This window comes from Glandiceps talaboti, chromosome 11, assembly GCF_964340395.1.
Source record: "Glandiceps talaboti chromosome 11, keGlaTala1.1, whole genome shotgun sequence".
Classification (NCBI taxonomy): Eukaryota; Metazoa; Hemichordata; class Enteropneusta; family Spengelidae; genus Glandiceps; species Glandiceps talaboti.
In genome coordinates this window covers 3,986,085-4,004,456 of record NC_135559.1, presented here as the reverse complement: position 1 = coordinate 4,004,456, position 18,372 = coordinate 3,986,085, and the positions used below count along the sequence as shown (strand labels likewise).

The window sequence follows — 18,372 nt, the reverse complement described above, 5'->3', positions numbered from 1 at the left end:
TGAGGATGTCACATCTTTCTGGGACCCCATTTTAGACGTGACGAAACAATATAAAAAAATGTACATATTTAAAGTGGACCATATTTCACTCTTAATCGCTACCCATTATAGACTAAATGGGCGAAAAAACATACCGTACCTCGAAGGGCGGCACATATACGTATAGCCAATGGACGGGAGTACGAGTAACCCCCCCCCCCCCCATTAGATATTGTACTACTTTTTGCAGACAAATCTGCCCATCTTCGGTCAATTGATAATATTATTGGCTTCAAGGTAATTCTTGAGTACATGTCCAATTATGTATGCATAAAGGTCATCCATGCATCTAACCAACCATACAATTACACAACACACGGCATATGAAGTGTTCGTAGATGTATTTTACTTTTTTTTACTATGTTATAAGCTTAGGATATAAAAAGATGAAGTTAAAAATATACTATTTTTAATTTGAAAATAGTAAAAATATGCCGTGACAATAATAATCATTTGCTTTTCAAAATATTCTCATAAGACAGAACCCCCGGCCCCATGCATGACACACGAGTGCAAGTGTGGAGTACCAGGGGTATTTTACACTACAAGCTTACATGAAACCTTGTAATATCCTTTGCGGTCGTACTTTCATGAGTATAGTTACTGAAAGTGCAGCTGAAATTTAAAACACTGCAAGCACGAGACTCGAGATCTGTGTAAAGTGTACAAACTAGTCTGTGTCAAACACTGGTACACTACACTGAGGCTACCTAGACCAGTCCTCATTATAAACATACTTTACAGGTGACCCTAGTCCTGCGTGCTGACGGTGTACGGGACGTGATACTGACTGTCCTCAACACCGGAGGGACAGTTGTCAGAATAGAGTTCCGAATTACTCCGTTTTCAAGCAGGACTTAGCTCAAACATCGGATGAACATTTTACTATGTGTGAAAGAGAAGAGAATGCTGGCCATACAGTAAGTACTATAAGCTTACTTCACGTAAACCAACCAAGTTCAGTGATTTTGAAAACAATACGGTAAATCTATACCCTAGCCTGTTTACATCATTCATTCGGCAGTGCTCATAATGTGTCAAAAAGTTTCAAAAGTTATGGTTACGTCATATTATATCAAAATATTTTTTTTTAACATTCAGTTGAAAAATATGGGTTTTGTCACTACTCATCTTTTGACTCATAGTGACAAGGCCCCTTAAGTCACTCATAGTTTCCTTGGCTAAAGGAAAATATTGTGCAATAATATCAATACTCTTTCAATTTCTTTCTAGACAAATATTTTCATAAAGTACGAAATTTATACATATATTACTCTCAATTCTACTTTCTTTTCACATTCCCAGTAATTCTAAATATTTAATAGTCCTCAGTTGTCAGTACTGGTAATAATTATTATTAAAATATGATTTGCATATGCTTTATCAGTGTGACCCAATCAGGACAGGCTTCTCATCAGCCCTACTGTGAGTAAAATTACCATCTGAATGATATGATACATGCAGTTTAATTGGGTAAAATGACAGCACATCATTGTTTCAATTTGTATTCTCAGCCTCTGTGTAAAATTAATTGCAATTATTATAAATTCCATGTTATTTCACCACATACATGAAATTCAAATAAGTTGTCTGAATGTTGTTTGATGTAATTCATGGAATAACCATATCACTCGCTATGAAAAAGGAATTCCTGTGTTTCCTGTACTTAATATAGTCTAGCTGTTAGACCTCAGGCTTTCTTCTCAACATTCTGTTTCTGAAGGTGATGCCATTCAGACTGTCGCCCTCACTGGTGACCTTCGGTCACCTTGACAGTGAGCAGAAAAGCCTGAGGGGTCTAGCAGCAAGACTATACTTAATACAGACTCAGACCATTTCTATAATGGTCTAAAATATAGCTTATAGTGGCAAACAAAATATTCATAATCATACTACTTTTTTGTAATTACAGGAATACATGCATATGAAATGCACTCATTCCAAGCCAAACAGTTGGCAATAAATTAACTTGAAAATATTCAATGAATTCTGATTCTGACAAATGAAATATCTTTATAACCATTTTTCTCATATATGAGGCCTATATGATTATCGTCAATTGAGGTCAAAGTTGAATATTCACTTCCTCCCGAGAAAATAGTAAGAGCGCCCTCCCATGACGCACCATAGTTCAGACTCCACCTCAGGGTCATGTTTTCACGTTTTTTAGAGTTTGCGGGATTTGAAAAGAACATGATGCCATCGTGGATGAGTACACTGCCATCACAGACTGGGTCAATTAATGTTTCATCCACTGTGACATTAAGCAATGGAAAAGATAATCCACCATCATAGCTTCTGGAAATTATACGGCAACTGCAGTGGAAGTGGTATTGATTCCGGGAATTCATCAGTAGAGCACCATCTGGCAATTCCACAATCTGAGAAAATAATAATGCCACTTTTATAAGAATTTGAGAGAGAAAACAATTAGCCAGCAACTGTCTACCACCCCTTTCATGTTAGTATTCACTGACTCTGTTTGATACAACCATGCAGAAACCAATAAGAAATTGCACTCTACACTTTCAGATAGCAAATTAAAATTGCAATTTCTTGCTACATTTTGTCTAATTGAAATAAACCATTTAAAACATACTACAACTAGATGCAGACAAGTGGGCACCAATGTTTTGATGTCTACATTTGATGTCTGCATGGTGGTAGGTTTAGTTCATTCCATTTATTTAGACAAAATATCTGATGAAATTGTATTCATTTAATCTTGTTATCTTAAAGTATAGGACATGCTGTTTCTTACTAGTTTCTGCGTGGTTCTATCACAGATTAGAGAGCCAATGGACACTGTCGTTAAACATGCAGTATGTATTGTCTGTCAAACTTGTGGTTGACTATGCTACATGTATAATATAGCAGTTTTAAATTCTACTCAAGGACTTTATCCTATGGCAATGTGGATTGAAATTGACAATGTGTACATTATTAACATTATTTTTGAATCAACATTTTATGACATCTACGATTTATGCCACTAGATGGCGCTCTTTATAAGAAAGGTCTATTGCTTTATCAGACTCATTTTGCAAAAAGTCACCAATTTCTTGGGTAAATTATATAATATACCAACCAACAAGCCTCTCATCCTAACCAACAGTATCAACTATCTATACCAACACTAGAAGGCGCTGTTTATGGGGAAAGTGTTATTCTTACATACCTGAGACTCATCAGGCATAAAGTCACCAGTTTTCTTTGGTACATTATATGGTATACCAACCAGACACCCTCCAATCTGCCATGAATTGCCATGATCTAAACATGTACGTGATAGAAAAATAATTATCAAGTCATTTCTGTTCCAGTATATTTGTATTTTTGCGAAATATTTATGTGTAAGTGTACCACTCTTTGTAAAAATATTCGTTGCTGAGATGACAAAAATATATGATTTCTATGAAGACTTATGGGCAAGTTTTCACAAATAAGCCGTGATTATAAGTTAACACAATCTAATTACGTAATGCCATGCATATACTTACCATCACTGTATGAACAACAGAGCAGCTCAGAAGATTGTTTCACAGATACAGTATGACCACAGACGACCAAACGACCTTTGGCTGGGCCAAGACGTTTCTGTATGCCATAACCGGGTCCTGGGCTCCAAGTCCAATTTGCGAATGCTGGGTTTTTAATAGACAAGTCTTCGGGTTTAGACCAAGTGTAGCCCGAATTATAACTACGGATTATGTATGTTGTGGGGTACACACCAGGCGCACAAATGTTATGCGGACAGTGGCTATACAAAAGCATTGTTACATTGGTCTCAATGTCAACTAACGCCGCCCCCAAGATGAAATACCCTTGTAGTATTGGTATTACATCCTCAAAGATGAGTTTTGTAGTTTCCCATGACAACCCACCCGTTTTAGACCGACGAGTTGCTAAACCTTTGGCGTCGATGTCGCTGACGGTCGTCTTGTGAGCACCTGAAAACGACAATAAATCACCGTTAGGAACACGAATGACGATCGGCGTCCGGAAGTACACGAATTCCCCCATATCGTTTGACTGCCACACCAGTGTTTCCTCTTCCATTATTGGAGTGAGACATACTACCTGGTACACCAAACATGATACGACAAAAGAACACTGAATCAAGGAGGAAGTTGATACTGTCCGTGAACCAGCCATTGCTACCGATCCTCTCTCGGCTCTATCACCGATACCGTTGGTGGCGATCTTGTAGTAGCTTACGATGCCCGCAATAACATAAGAAATGCTAGTACTTTTGTTAGGGGTTTTAGACAAATAATACGCCCACCAAGCCATACTTGTTTCACCTGGAGCTCAATTGTTACAATATGTGTAGTCAATTATGTTGGCATTTTCCATAGCATACGTTCTGTGAGTCTTGCAAAAAATCCAGCCTATCATCCTATCAATATATTGACTTATCTAATTCCAAGTTATCATGCAATGTTCTAATTTCTTTCTCTCTAAGCTAGTACTCCAACTGATAGGCTAGGCATACTCAAGTTCGCCAGAATATTTATATAGAAGTACTGGCGCTGCTCGAACTCTAGAATATCTTACTTATAAAGCATAATTATGAACATTAAAGCAAGAATCAGTTCAGTCACTGTTCCATGCGTCAATCTAACGCGTCTGGTAGAGTCAGTCATGACATTGCATATTCAGTTACACTTTCCTGTTGTTGTTGTTGTTGTTGTTGTTGTTGTTGTTGTTGTTGTTGTTGTTGTTGTTGTTTGATATGTTGATCTTGGTCCTGGGATGCAGTTCTGCACCTACCTAGTCTTTGGGAGCTCTGCCCTCCATCTCAACCAATTAGATCCAAATGCAAACATTGATTTAACACAAAAACAAACTCGCCATGATAATTATAGTGGGAAACAACAAATGTCACTTTCAATGTGGTGGGATCTTGCTACAGAAAAATGCCCTATCTCTAGTGGAATGTGAACTCGGGGCCGGACCTCCGACTGCTAATCTTGAGCTCTAACAACTACACCACAGGGCGGTGATATTAAAAATGTTTGGTTTCTTTTCAGTTAAATAATGGAACAGGGGAGGGTCATATTTTAGAGAAATGAAATTGAGGGATGGTCACTTTTTAGCACAGCGGACTGGGGGGTCACATTTTATGCCACAGCTCGGACCGGGTTTGAATTCTCCCGGCCCTCCCTCCTTGAAATTACCGAAGGCTCTTATAAATGAGTCCACAGCCAATCAATTTCTTCCCAGAAGATGATGGAGCCCAAATCTTATATCAAACTGTAATTAGCTCAAATCTAATATCTCAGGTACTAGTAATTAAATTCGACTTCCAGTTCCCCATGCCATAGTGTTTCGTTTATTACATATTCAATAATTTTACATATTACAATTCTAAAAATGATTGTATAAAAATGAATAAAGTTATACTTAAATCTGAAAACATGCCAATAGAGTAACTGCAATGCTTTTTCATATTCATCTCCAACGAAAGATAAACAAAATTGTGAATAGTTTGGCTCCCTCAAACAGGTTTACCACTGAACACAGAGAACATTCACAATATGATAATCCAAACGTTTGTCACTCAAATGACTAAAAGTACGTCAAACTTAGTAAAATAACTAAAACTTAACAACTATGTCCATTATGAAAGTCAGATATAGCAGAGAATATCCCTCCAGCAAGTAAAATATTAAAGTAAGTAATAACTAAATAATTGGTGATGATTGTAACGGAACGTCGTGTTGGAGCACCCTCACACATCGACTATGTCTTCGAGAGCATCGAGATGGAGCAATACAACATATCTCACAGTCAAGGTTGTAAATTGTTTTGTTTCTTTCTAGAAGGCAATCAATGGTTAAAGTGGCAATTTGGATTGAAATAGATATTCACTGTTTTTGTTTAAGTAATAAAACTGCAACTTGAAAATAAAACAATATGAAACACATAGACAAAGTCCATGTTTATGACTCATTCAAAAGTTTGGTTATAATTTTTAATCTCTAGAAACACAAATGAATCAAACTATACATGGCTATTTTTCAAGATATTGGGACGTGATGGTTGACAGATGTGTGCAAAGACTGGACGTGAGGTAGTGATTAGTTGTGTTTACAAAATTTGTTTACAAATCACTCCCTGACATACAGTTCCAAACGTTTGTTCTAAGAAAACTTAATTACACTGAACAGAATTACATTCATATTTAATTAGGGTCACTACTGCGATGTGTGAACCTACATTATAACAATGCATATTGTGTCTAGCCATAACTGTAGACACCAGTCACTATACTCAAAATAGCTGGACACATTGATGGGAAGACCTTTCTCCGCTAAAAATGGAAATTAGAGATTCCTGACATGCTCATGCAAATCTTCAAGTTCTTCTTCTGTTGACCAAAGCTTGTCCTCAAGAATTTCGAGTTTGTCTTTTAATTCCTTGTTTTCCTTCTCCATATGTCTTGTGTGTTTGTCGAACTTTGTATGAAGCCAATCAACAGAGGTTTGTAGATTAGCTAGTTTCTCTTCTATTTCAGGTATTTTGTTGATTTTCTGGTCAAGTTGAGTAAGGATTGATAGGATTTGTGACAGTTTGGTTTGCTCTTCACTGTCCGCCATTTTGGCTTTGTCGGAGGACTTACTTGAACCAGGAGAAGCAGGGAATTTAAGCTGTCTAGCAACGGCTTTTTTAGCAGTCACACTGACGTCCTTGCCCTTGGATCTTGGCGTAAGAGGATCAAATTCCTGCAGGATATCAAAGTGATTACTGGGCGACTCAACACCATGGTATGTAAGTCTTAGATTTATGGGAGGACTCTCTTGTTCCTCTTTTGTCAACCACTTAGTGCCATCTTTAACCTTCTTCATACAGTTATTCTGCTCTTTCCCTTGTGCATGTTTTTGGTAGATTCTTAACGGACACTTCAACATTTTACTAGCACAAAATATTTCGATTGTAGTTGCAGGATGGGCTTCACTACCCTTCAGATGTTGAATTCTTTCTTCTAGTGTTTTGTAACCACCATCAGAGAATACATCGTCTCCAAATTCAGTCTTAAGCTGTTCTTCCCCAAATGTTCCCATGAGATTTCCGAGATCACCTCTGAACTTTCTGACGCCTTCTTCAACTAATTTGTTTTCTGTAAATTCATCCCATTTTCCATTTAGGTAGTTCTGCATATACTCGTACTTCTTTGCCACTACACAGCAACGATAGAAACAATTCTCGTTTTCACCACTGATTTGAATAACCTGCCAGTCTTTACCATCCTCACTCTTCTCTCTCTCTAACCCCAACTTGTCGTCTGTCGCCTCTAATGAGACTTGTTGTTTGTCACGAGATGTGCTATTGAAGGTTAGAGTTCCAACTACAGCATCATGGTTCAGATATTCCAAGACGACAGCAGGGTTCACACTTTTGTCATCATTTATATGTTTTGCTTCAACAGCATAGATGTTGTCTATGTTCAATTTCTCGTCGATGATGAAGTAGTCAATGTTTCTAAGCCTTTTTCTTCGCTCTGATAACTCTGGAGCTACCTTTTTCAACCCCTTCTGCAAACTGACAGGTTTGTAAACATAATTAAAATCACCACCAATGAAAACTGGTATTTTCTCTTCTTCTGAAAGATATTGGGCAAACTTCAGCAAGCCATTAGCTTCATTTTCCTTATCCTTATTCCCGCAGTTCGATTTGCCATGCCAGGATATGACGATTAGTTCACACTTGTTACTCAGAGTCTGAAGTTTCACAATACAGCTTCGTGAGATAAGGTCTGGACAGGCAGTACGTATGTCCTTAAGCTTCTCAGTTTGTAGTAGTTTTTGCGCTGGATCGTTACGCTTCTCTGACTTGAATAACTCTGAATTCCACACAATGCCAGCATATTTCTCAGTATTCATATAGCTTCCATCATAGCTTGCAGGTAAATCTAACAACCACTTAGATTGCTTTGGTGCACCTATTTCTTGTACACATACAATATCAGCAGGTATTGATTTCAAAATGAGATTGACGGCTTCTCGTCTGTTACTTGCTGATGCGTACTTGCTTTGGCCATTATTGCCCATGTTTAAGGTCATGACGGTGTACACCCCCATCTCTTTTGCTTTTTGATTATCTGTTACCTCTGTTGCCATATCAATATTTGTAATAAAGAAGAAATTTTACTATTTCACTTCTGAAGCTAATGTTGTAGGAATAAAATGTCAGATGTCAGCTAGTGGTCTTTAAACATGTTCTTGTGGTATCAAGTTAGGTTTCACCTTGCACGTGCGTATTGTGAAATCCGATGCTTTCTGCCACAGTATACATTGTATTAGGACAGGAGTGTCCAATTACAGAGACCTACAAAGAACAAATGACAACATATGTATACATACTCATATATCATTCTCACAAGCCAGACTACAATTTCTCTGCTGACGTAACGAAAGGCGGTGCCGTAAAAGAGGTTGTGTTTTACGACGAGGTCGTGTATAACTAGCTAAGCACTATTACAGTGGCATACAAGAACAAATGTTTGTTGTACCTATAGCCTGTTAGTCATTGTCATGTGACCATTGTCATACTATTTTAAGGCGTGGTTCAACATATTGCTCTTACAGTTACACATGTATACAGTGAGTGTATTATGTAAATATTACACAAACAATAGCTCAATGAATTATACAATATATTAAATGTCATTCAACATATTCAAATGTAATAAAGAATACATCTATACACTAAAACATGTTTTATAGTTTACTGCACAATGCCAGTGATGCCAATATTTCATGTACATGATATAGCCATTTTTTAAACAATTGCTATTTGAACTGTCGCGATATTAGCAGGAGCTTTATAGAGTTCTACCCATTAGCTGCCATAATGTTGACACATTGTTTGACATGTACGGGGTTAGTATACTTTCACCGGAGCTGTAGTGATAATCTGAAACGTTTGTGTAGCGGTGTATAGCCCAAGAACAAAAAACTGTGTACTGTGGCAGTGTGACCTTGATGATACTGAGTGGTCTTCGCTGTAGTTTTATAGTTCCAATACGATCCATGCAACGCGGTGAAATAAATGTAGTATATTAAACGTTTACTCACCGTCGCTACGTGATGCTCTTTGGTACCGATCGATGTTAGCATGATTAGGGGTGGGATCTTTCAGTAATTACAAAGGGCACGACCACTTTAGATGGCATATGCTACTTCGAGGTTTATATATATATATATATATATATCGGAGTGTCTCGAGCAGTGTCTCGTGACCTTACCTCCACTAGTGCGCATGCGCAGTTTTCTATTTTTACACTTTATGTTACTACATACTTTACGCATGCGTATTACGTTCTGAAGCGTTGCTACTTAAGCGTTGCTATGTCTTACATCCACTAGTGCGCATGCGCAGTTTTTTATTTTGTTACTGCATGATGTGTTATTAAACGATGTGTATTGAGTTTTGAAGCGTTGCTACGAAACTACACCATATCTCAGACCACTAGAGGTCTGAGACCGTATACAATATACGCAATCTGATTAAAATCCAATGCTAATTGTTCATTGTTATTTTACCTCGGTATTTTGCTTGAATTGACCTACGTGATACGTCTTGAAGGCCATCTCTATAAGATGAAAACGTAAACACGTATCACAAGCAAAAATACCGAAGTAAAATAACAATGGACGATTGGCCGACATTTACATCGGATTTTAATCAGATTGACAATATACGTAGCTCGATGTTCGGCCTAACGGACTAACTGTTGTGATACAGGAATTTCACAACTTACGTTCTATATCACACCGTCTCTTGCCTCCCATAGGGGCAAAACCATAGATTTTGGTCTTACACACATTGTTGGAATTATACATGATGTACTCCTCAATTGAACAGTTAATCATATTGAAATGTATGAATTTTGAGTTTGCAGTTAACATATTGCCTAGTTATCGAAAACCCATTAATTATGCAAATTAACCATTACGTTTATATCGTACATCAACAGGCTTTTAAAGGACATATCATGACATGCACTTCTTTACCATGAGTGCATACTATTGCCTAATTATCAAAATTGATTATGTGTGCAATTACACATCACAACGAAAAACTGCATAAAAAAAACACGTGTGATTTGTTTTTATGGTTAAATGAAATTGAAGTTTGCGTTCTTAAGATATAGCCTAATTACCGAAATAATTAATTATGCAAATTACGCATTCATATTAAAAACTATACCAACATGCTTTGTGTGATATGTGTGCTTTGTCATGGCTGATGTATGTGCCAAATTATCTGGAATTTGAAGCGTGCATTCTATAGATATGGCTTAATTACTGAAAATCATTAATTATGCAAATTACTCCCTAAGACTAAACATTATGCCAAAAGGCTTTATAGGATATGTGTGCATTGTTATGGTTGATATATGTACCAAATTACATGAAATTCAAAGCTTCAATAAAATGTATTGTTTGACAAGTAAACAAATAGATAAACTTGTCAAACAATACCTTATTGAAGCAATTGAAAACAGAAAAGATTTTGTTAAAACTATAGCGATTAGATTTTCTGACAATTAACATTTGAAACATACATTTTTATTTTCGTTTTACCAATATTCTTACCTCACTTTGGTTTATTTTGTTATGTTTGCTCCTGTAAATCTTTTTTTGCTCGTCTTTTTAGTAGTATATGTATTTTGATTTTTTGTTAGTGCTGCTCCTAACAATCTTAGTGAGCCCCTGATACAAAAGGTATGCAATAAATAAATAAATTAATTAATTAATTAACGCAAATTAATCATTAAAACTAAATATTTTGCCAACAGGCTTCATAGAACATCTGACCAGCTTATGTGTTATCAATCTTAAATATACCACTTGCCATTATTTCCAATTCAAGTTTATTTTTCCAAGGCCATCTGCATATGACAAATTTCGTGTTCGCGAATTAATAAAAAGTACATCTTATAGCAGACATTAATGTATTCACCCTCTTGCACGACAATAACTACGTACCGCAATTGAAACTAAGCACAGTACAGAGCATATTACATGCGGAACATAAACACAAAATCCTTGCCTTACATACCCATGATTGAATCTGAAACGGGTGAAATTCAGCAAAGACGTCGACTATTAATAGCCTCGGATGCACTGTGAAGAGAATGCTCAACTTGTCCCCTTAATGAAGTGATTGTAGCAAAAGCTAATTTGAATTCCGGCAATATAGTGTACTGATAAATAAATCATTATACACTTCACATTTATGAGCTCAGCGGTCACACGAGATGTTTCATGGCATTGGCCCAACAATAAGCACTGTGTGTTACGTCCATAATGGCGGCAGTGGTGGTGGTGGTGGTGGTGGTGTTCAATGATACCTCATACCTGGAAGGGGGGGGGGGGGTTCAATGATACCGCATACCTGAATAGAAAAAAAGAGATCCGGTCTACTCTTGCAAGATGCATAATTATTTGAAACTTGAAACTTTATTGCCAGGAATAAATTATCGACAATTCAATGTAATCATAGAATATCGGAAGCTTAGGTCTAATAGAGATCAGAAAACATCAAATTTCTCACCCCTTGGGAACGAAATTAATATTTAAAAACAGTCATGGGATAATAAATTGAAATATCTCCCCTTTCCCACTGTCTAAATCACCCGTGATCCTTCACGCTGGCTGATTTCGACTGTGGAGGGATGTCAGTCGAAATTCGCAAGCAGCAGGAAGAATCTAGGCTATACCTGCCTGAAAACGAAAATGCACAGGAATAACAATATATTATTTGATTCATTCTGCTTTGTATTTTATGTTTACTAAACTGAGCAATAGATGGTCCAATTTATCAAGGTATACTGTGAACGCATGTAATTTGATTTTTAAAGGTAAGTGTTCTAAATAATTACATCTTGTCACTGAGATTGCAATATATATATATATATATATATATATATATATATATATATATATATATATATATATATATATATATATATATATATATACATATACATATACATATATATATATACATATACATATATGCTTAATTCAAAATAATAAGGATATGTTATAAGTCGTTACTCAGAGTTTCACGCTTCCTCGGCGATCATCAGACAACTGATACACACACACACACACACACACACACACACACACACACACACACACACACACACACACTATATATATATAGTTATCGCTGACGTCAATTATTGATACAGTTTTGGGGAAAGACGTAAAGTGGAGGACAACGAAGGTTTCGCTAGATGCTGATCTTCATGAGGACGTTCTCTTACGTGCATTGCTATCATAGTAATTGACATCGCCTCTTCTTTTTATTTTTGCTTTGTTTGTTTCCAGAAAGACCCATGCCAACCCGACATGCTTCTTCAAAAACCTGCAAACACATAAACATGTGATACATAAGTATACAAAGAGATATACTAACATATACGCATATACATACATACATACATACATACATACATACATACATACACACACACACACACACACGCACAGACACACACACACACCCACACACACACACACACACACACACACACACACACACACACACAGACAAGTACATAAATTCCTATCGCCTATACCTGTGACGTAACTTTACAATTCTTACCCTTTTTAAACCTTTTTGTTTCAGAGACGAGCATTCAAGATAACAAACTGCGCCAAGTTTTCGTGCAAGTTCTTTTCCCTTGTCTTCCATAAGTGGAACTTTTCCTTGTTTTACCAATCCCGCTAATATCTCGTGATCTTCCCTCAAATCCACCTTAGTTCCTGTCAGTGGAACAATATAGTTAGGTAAAAATATGACTACAAGAAAATAGATGAAATATGTGTAGAACATCCATATGCATGCCTTGCACTCGTTCTTTCATTTCTTGTCTTCCCCAAAGTTGCAATGTCTACCCTTTTATCGCTTGATATCCTTCCCTGTCCCTGTAGATTTATTCTTACACTTCAAATATGTTTGCTCCCCCCGGCCCCCTCCTCCACAAGTCCCATTCATCTCAACCTTCTCATCACAATATGTTAGCCTAACTCTTTCTTTATTCATGTTGACTCGGAGAAAGTTGTAAGCTTCTAAGTAGATAAAAAAGTTTAAAGAAGCTAAAATGAAATTATCCATATCTTACCGACGAGGATATAGTTTACTCCCGGTGCATGATGGACTACTTCCGGGTGCCATTTGGTAATGACGTTATCAAGTGAAGTCTGACTAACGATACTGAAGCATATCAGGAAAACGTCAGTCTGAAAATGACAACAAAATTTTATCAGCGAAATTTACGAGCAAGATTGTATTGATTATACTGAATATGTAATTGTTCTCATAAATTTTGTTCTAGTCTAGTAGGAAATATACCCGTGCTTCTCACTGGTCCAAGTTGATGCACTTTTTGGTAGGTAAAAAATTGTGTTTGCAGTTTCTCAAGAAGATATATAATTGTTTATGTTATTATGTTATAGGTTAAGATGCCACACCTGTCAGGCTAATTGTCACAAAAAATCACTCAGAGATCCAAAGTTATTTGAGATAGTTGTAACGTTTTGCTTTATAAGATTTGTTTTTTAAGACTGAGAAATTAAGGGAAAAGTCATGGAAACGTGTTCAGTAAAACTGGTGTCTGTGTCTGTGTCTGTGTCTGTGTCTGTGTCTGTGTCTGTGTCCGTGTCCGTGTCCGTGTCCGTGTCCGTGCCTGTGTCTGTGTCTGTGTCTGTGTCTGTGTCTGTGTCTGTGTCCGTGTCCGTGTCTGTGTCTGTATCTGTGTCTGTGTATGTGCCTGTGTATGTGTATGTGCCTGTGTCTGTGTCTGTGTCTGTGCCTGTGCCTGTGTCTGTGTCTGTGTCTGTGTCTGTGTCTGTGTCTGTGTCCGTGTCCGTGTCCGTGTCCGTGTCCGTGTCTGTGTCTGTGTCTGTGTCTGTGTCTGTGTCTGTGTCTGTGTCCGTGTCCGTGTCTGTGTCTGTCTGTGTCTGTGAGCATTTATGTATACATACCTGTGGGTAAGACAGTGGTCTCAACCTATCGTAGTCCTGCTGTCCCGCTGTATCCCACAATGCTAGATTTACTGAATACGAATCAACCATCATATTGGCACTGTAGTTATCATAACTGTAGGTATAAGTTGTACAATTTTTTTTTACTGTACAGCATGACAGCCATGTTAAAAGATAACGAAATACATGTACAATGTATTATGTATTAAATCTATGTAGTGTGTCTATGTAACGTTATGCAGTAACAGAAGTAGTTTTTACACTACAGTGACTAATTGACTAACTGGCTGACGGACTGACTGACTGACTGACTGACGTGACTGACGTGACTGACTGACTGACTGACTGACTGACTGACTGACTGACTACGAAAGCCTATTATGGACTTCACACTTCTTACTTCATACTTCGTACGTCATACTTCACAGTTTATACGTCACTAAAGCATTGCATCATGGACTGACTGGCTGAGTGAGTGAGTGAGTCTTAGTTCATTTTTTCTTCAGAAACCTCGACTTATAAACAATTGCAACGAGAAAACAAACATGCGAAGAATGCGAAAACAAAACAGGAATTATTGGAAATCGTTCACCATAGTATACGCAGTGTGTAGCTCCAATTTTTTTTTCTCAAAAATCTTCTTGTTTCTCGAATTTTCACTATAATATTGTATATCAAAACTTGTATTAATCACGCATATATATGGTATCATAAACTAACACTGTTGGAATGTACTCCCTCGGGAATGCATCCGTAACGAAAGAAATCAGCATTGACGTTTTGCCGACAGCGCCATCACCGACGACGACACACTTGACCGCCCGTGCACCATTTGGTGATAACATCATAGTGGGCCGATCTGCAAAAGGAAATTATAGTTGTGCTATTACTTCTCAGCAATGAAGGAAACAGGAGATGATTGCAAGAAAAGACAGTGTGTATAAGTTAATCTTTTCACGAATGGGCAATATGCTCAAATGTTGGTTCTTAAATAAATAAATAAATAAATGAATGAATGAATGAATGAATGAATGAATGAATGAATGAATGAATGAATGAATGAATGAATGAATGAATGAATGAATGAATGAATGAATGAATGAATGAATAAATAAATAGACGCATTCATTCATTCACCCATCCACCCACCCACTCACCCGAGAAATAAATGTAACACTAACACATTTCAACGTCAGACTGAGTCTCTGCACTTGTTAACATGCATATGGGGTCGCATGTATATGCAACAACCCAGGACGACGTGTACATATTTTACAACGAACTGCTGTGTTTACGTACCTTGTTGTTTTCTTATTCGTTTTTGACCTCGAAAGATGTTAATACACGACATTACATGAAGTGTTCGTTGACATAAAGTTTACAGTAAATATGATGTTTATCCATATACATATAAACAAAGTGAGCATATGGCTGCCATGTAAGTACACAAACCCACACGAGATAAATGTCTGGTAGTTGTGTTTTCGCTCTTGGTGTATTGCACTCGAATTATATTTTTTCTTAATTTTTTTTTTAATTCTTTTAAATTTTGTAGTTGTCCATGCATGAAACATTCACGGAGTTGATGTAGTATACGACATGTATTTGTTGAAGAATGGCATATCACAGGTGTGTCATATATCACGTATCAGTGGCATTAATTTTCGCTCTATAGTAATGTATCCTGGCTAAATCCATGAGTGAATGGAATAGACGAAGGCTCTGAAGTGAAATCTTCAAGCTAAAAAGAAAATCAGTTTTCTATCCATTGTGGAAATCAATTGGAGAACTCAATATCTTACTTACCTGTACTGCTATAATCTAATGTTGATGCTATTCTAGGTTCCTTTGACGAAGTTGGCGACGATTGCAAATTGGTTCTAATGACTAAGTCAGCGACAGACAAAAAATAAGGAAATACTGGTCAGCACTTCATGTATATTAGTAAACATCGTGTTATATAAAGTTATACATTAACCAATCAGGAATGATCAATGTATCTGGATTATTGGTTGTATATATATATATAGATTAGTGAGGGGGCCAAAACCAACATAGGAATGGTTGCTGAGTACACATTAACACTAGTGATATAGTGAGGGAAATGCCATTCCAGGTAATAATTTGGGGTTGTCGGTGGCCGAGCCGTTTAGCTCGTACGCCTCTTACCTCTGCAGCCTGGTTTTGAACCCACCAGATGTCGGCTGGGTTTGATTAAATTTACCACGCTGTAAGTAAGAAGAGTGTCGTTCACTTTGACTCTACCGAACAACGCAGGTTTTCCCCGGGTGCTCCGGTTTCATCCTGCATTAACACTGAACTTTCCTCCTGTTATTGGGCATTGCTTGTTGGATGGTTAATACATAAATAAACAGATAAAAAATAAAGGTATTTCATATACTACCAAGGATAACACAATAGTCCTCTATATACTAATTTGTTAAAGATATAGTGAAGACAATAACAATACTACTGAACAGGCTTATAAATTAAAACTAAGTCGTTGATATACTTGCATAGCCACAAAGGCAGAGACTTTATTCCACTGGGGTCCACACACTCTGTTCCCAAACGTCTCTGTGTGTCTAGCCCAATATTTTACACTGTCGATTTAGCTTTGCCTGTAAGTAAGTTTTAGTGTGTGTGACGTGTGCATTTTGTATGTAAGCGTTATCCTTAAAAATTACTATAATGTAATTTATTCGAACACATAATAATTCCCAGAGGAATTACTAAAGGTTACAAAGCAACAGACGAAATAAATTATTCATTAAGAAATATTTAAAAAATTAAAAAATGGCAATAGCAATAATTTAAAATTTAAAAATACTAATGGGTTATAAGAGAAATATTGTGCGACATTAGTAATAATATTATTGTTAGGCATTAAAGATATGAATTTTAAATAATTCTCTCTAAATTTTCAAATGTGGGCAAATGCAGTTTGATTGTCTGTGATGGTTATATAATGGGCAGTTTGATCTTCAACATTAATTGACTTACAAATTAAAAACAAACACGTTCTTTCATCTCGGGGAAATTTTAAGTGTCTTCCTATTTCTATCTTTAGATTGAGGATACCCAATCTGAAACAACACAATATATTACACAGTTTACTGTTATTCAACTTTGTTAATTAAGTATTCTTCAAATTTGAAGCTAGTCTTGAACAATCTGTGTATTCGCAGTTTGTTTTTACTATTAGAATTATGATCCTTTCTTTTGTCAACATGTAAGCTATACGTGTAGCTCGCTCTCTCTCTCTCTCTCTCTCTCTCTCTCTCTCTCTCTCTCTCTCTCTCTCTCTCTCTCTCTCTCTCTCTCTCTCTCTCTCTCTCTCTCTCTCTCTCTCTCTCAATATCGTGCCGGGGAAGGGATGAACAGCACATGATGTCAGTAATAATCGGTCACACGCTGACAGACGGTCGTAATTGGTTACTTTATTCAGTTTACTATAACCTAACCCCCAGTCACATGATGACGCGATGATGTCATCCGATTTATACCAACACTCCTGTAACATGTTTAACACCAGTGTTCAACGTGGTAAGAACGGAATACTGTGCTAAAGAAATCCAGTTGACTATACGGTGAAGATAATCGTAGCGTGCTTATATTATACAAGACTACTGTCTAAACAGTGTATATCATAAAATTCACTCTTATCTTATTTACTCTGAGAATAAACGTGTTGAAGTGATTTCAACTTCAAATAACACAGTCGTCATACACAGACATATTGAACAGATCCGGGGATCACCAGGATACACTGTTTACTATATCCTTCATGCAAAGTCCTGATGATGAAATACTTAAATTGATCTTATTTGAATGCATAAAATATTTGAGAAATTGGTCCTGAAATTTCAATAATGTGTTGCAAAACCACAGAAGTAAGCTATTTTATAACATAGCTAGTTGGGGGGGGGGGGGGGGGCTGAGGGGTTCTAATCGTACCAAACACTTTAAATTTATGGAATGAAATAGTTTGAATGAACTTATACGTATGAGTTTATACTTCAGTTAAATATAATATCAAAAGAAATTGAGTATTTCACGACCAAAATAGTTAGAGCCCCCCCCTCCACCCTTTAAATTGTTATGAGACGGTTAAAGGTAATTTGATATTTGTTTCAACTTGATCTTATAACTTTAATAAGTGACACAAGCTGATGAGTTTTTACGTTTTGTTTACTACGTACTTTAGATTAAAGATACATCCTGTTGTATTCTAGTTACTGAAAAGAAAGTGAACCATCAATAATATGTAAATGACACGATGGCATTATTTAGTATATGTGTTAGCCTATACTAAAATGTAAAG

General features: G+C 36.8%; 3 protein-coding genes across 3 annotated transcripts; all 3 read right to left on the bottom strand.

Moving 5' to 3' along the window:
- Positions 1–2,018: 2,018 nt before the first annotated feature.
- LOC144442678 (sialidase-1-like) lies at positions 2,019–4,194 on the bottom strand. Its single transcript, XM_078132056.1, has 3 exons — positions 3,540–4,194; positions 3,218–3,312; positions 2,019–2,420 (listed from the first exon to the last, which is right to left on the bottom strand). Exons 1-3 carry the CDS (start codon positions 4,192–4,194, stop codon positions 2,019–2,021), a joined length of 1,152 nt encoding a protein of 383 aa, XP_077988182.1.
- A 1,182-nt stretch (positions 4,195–5,376) lies between these two features.
- LOC144442339 (uncharacterized) lies at positions 5,377–9,268 on the bottom strand. The gene is made up of 2 exons (XM_078131651.1): positions 9,120–9,268; positions 5,377–8,370 (listed from the first exon to the last, which is right to left on the bottom strand). Exon 2 carries the CDS (start codon positions 8,160–8,162, stop codon positions 6,369–6,371), a length of 1,794 nt encoding a protein of 597 aa, XP_077987777.1. The 5' UTR covers positions 8,163–8,370; positions 9,120–9,268; the 3' UTR covers positions 5,377–6,368.
- A 3,068-nt stretch (positions 9,269–12,336) lies between these two features.
- LOC144442677 (ras-related protein Rac1-like) lies at positions 12,337–14,896 on the bottom strand. Its single transcript, XM_078132054.1, has 5 exons — positions 14,769–14,896; positions 14,049–14,163; positions 13,187–13,304; positions 12,667–12,827; positions 12,337–12,426 (listed from the first exon to the last, which is right to left on the bottom strand). The coding sequence occupies exons 1-5, from the start codon at positions 14,894–14,896 to the stop codon at positions 12,337–12,339; spliced, it is 612 nt and encodes a 203-aa protein (XP_077988180.1).
- Between the last annotated feature and the right edge of the window lie 3,476 nt (positions 14,897–18,372).

Excerpts from the sequence above, each read along its gene's own strand:
- LOC144442678 (XM_078132056.1), bottom strand. The coding sequence starts at position 4,194 with ATGGCTGGTTCACGGACAGTATCAACTTCCTCCTTGATTCAGTGTTCT. Across the intron at positions 3,313-3,539 it reads CTGTTGTTCATACAGTGATG|ATCATGGCAATTCATGGCAG; the intron begins GTAAGTATATGC and ends GTACATGTTTAG. Across the intron at positions 2,421-3,217 it reads TTATGCCTGATGAGTCTCAG|ATTGTGGAATTGCCAGATGG; the intron begins GTATGTAAGAAT and ends TTATTTTCTCAG.
- LOC144442339 (XM_078131651.1), bottom strand. The coding sequence starts at position 8,162 with ATGGCAACAGAGGTAACAGATAATCAAAAAGCAAAAGAGATGGGGGTG.
- LOC144442677 (XM_078132054.1), bottom strand. The coding sequence starts at position 14,896 with ATGATGTTATCACCAAATGGTGCACGGGCGGTCAAGTGTGTCGTCGTC. Across the intron at positions 14,164-14,768 it reads AGGGAGTACATTCCAACAGT|TTATGATAACTACAGTGCCA; the intron begins GTTAGTTTATGA and ends TTATACCTACAG. Across the intron at positions 13,305-14,048 it reads GACCACTGTCTTACCCACAG|ACTGACGTTTTCCTGATATG; the intron begins GTATGTATACAT and ends TGTCATTTTCAG.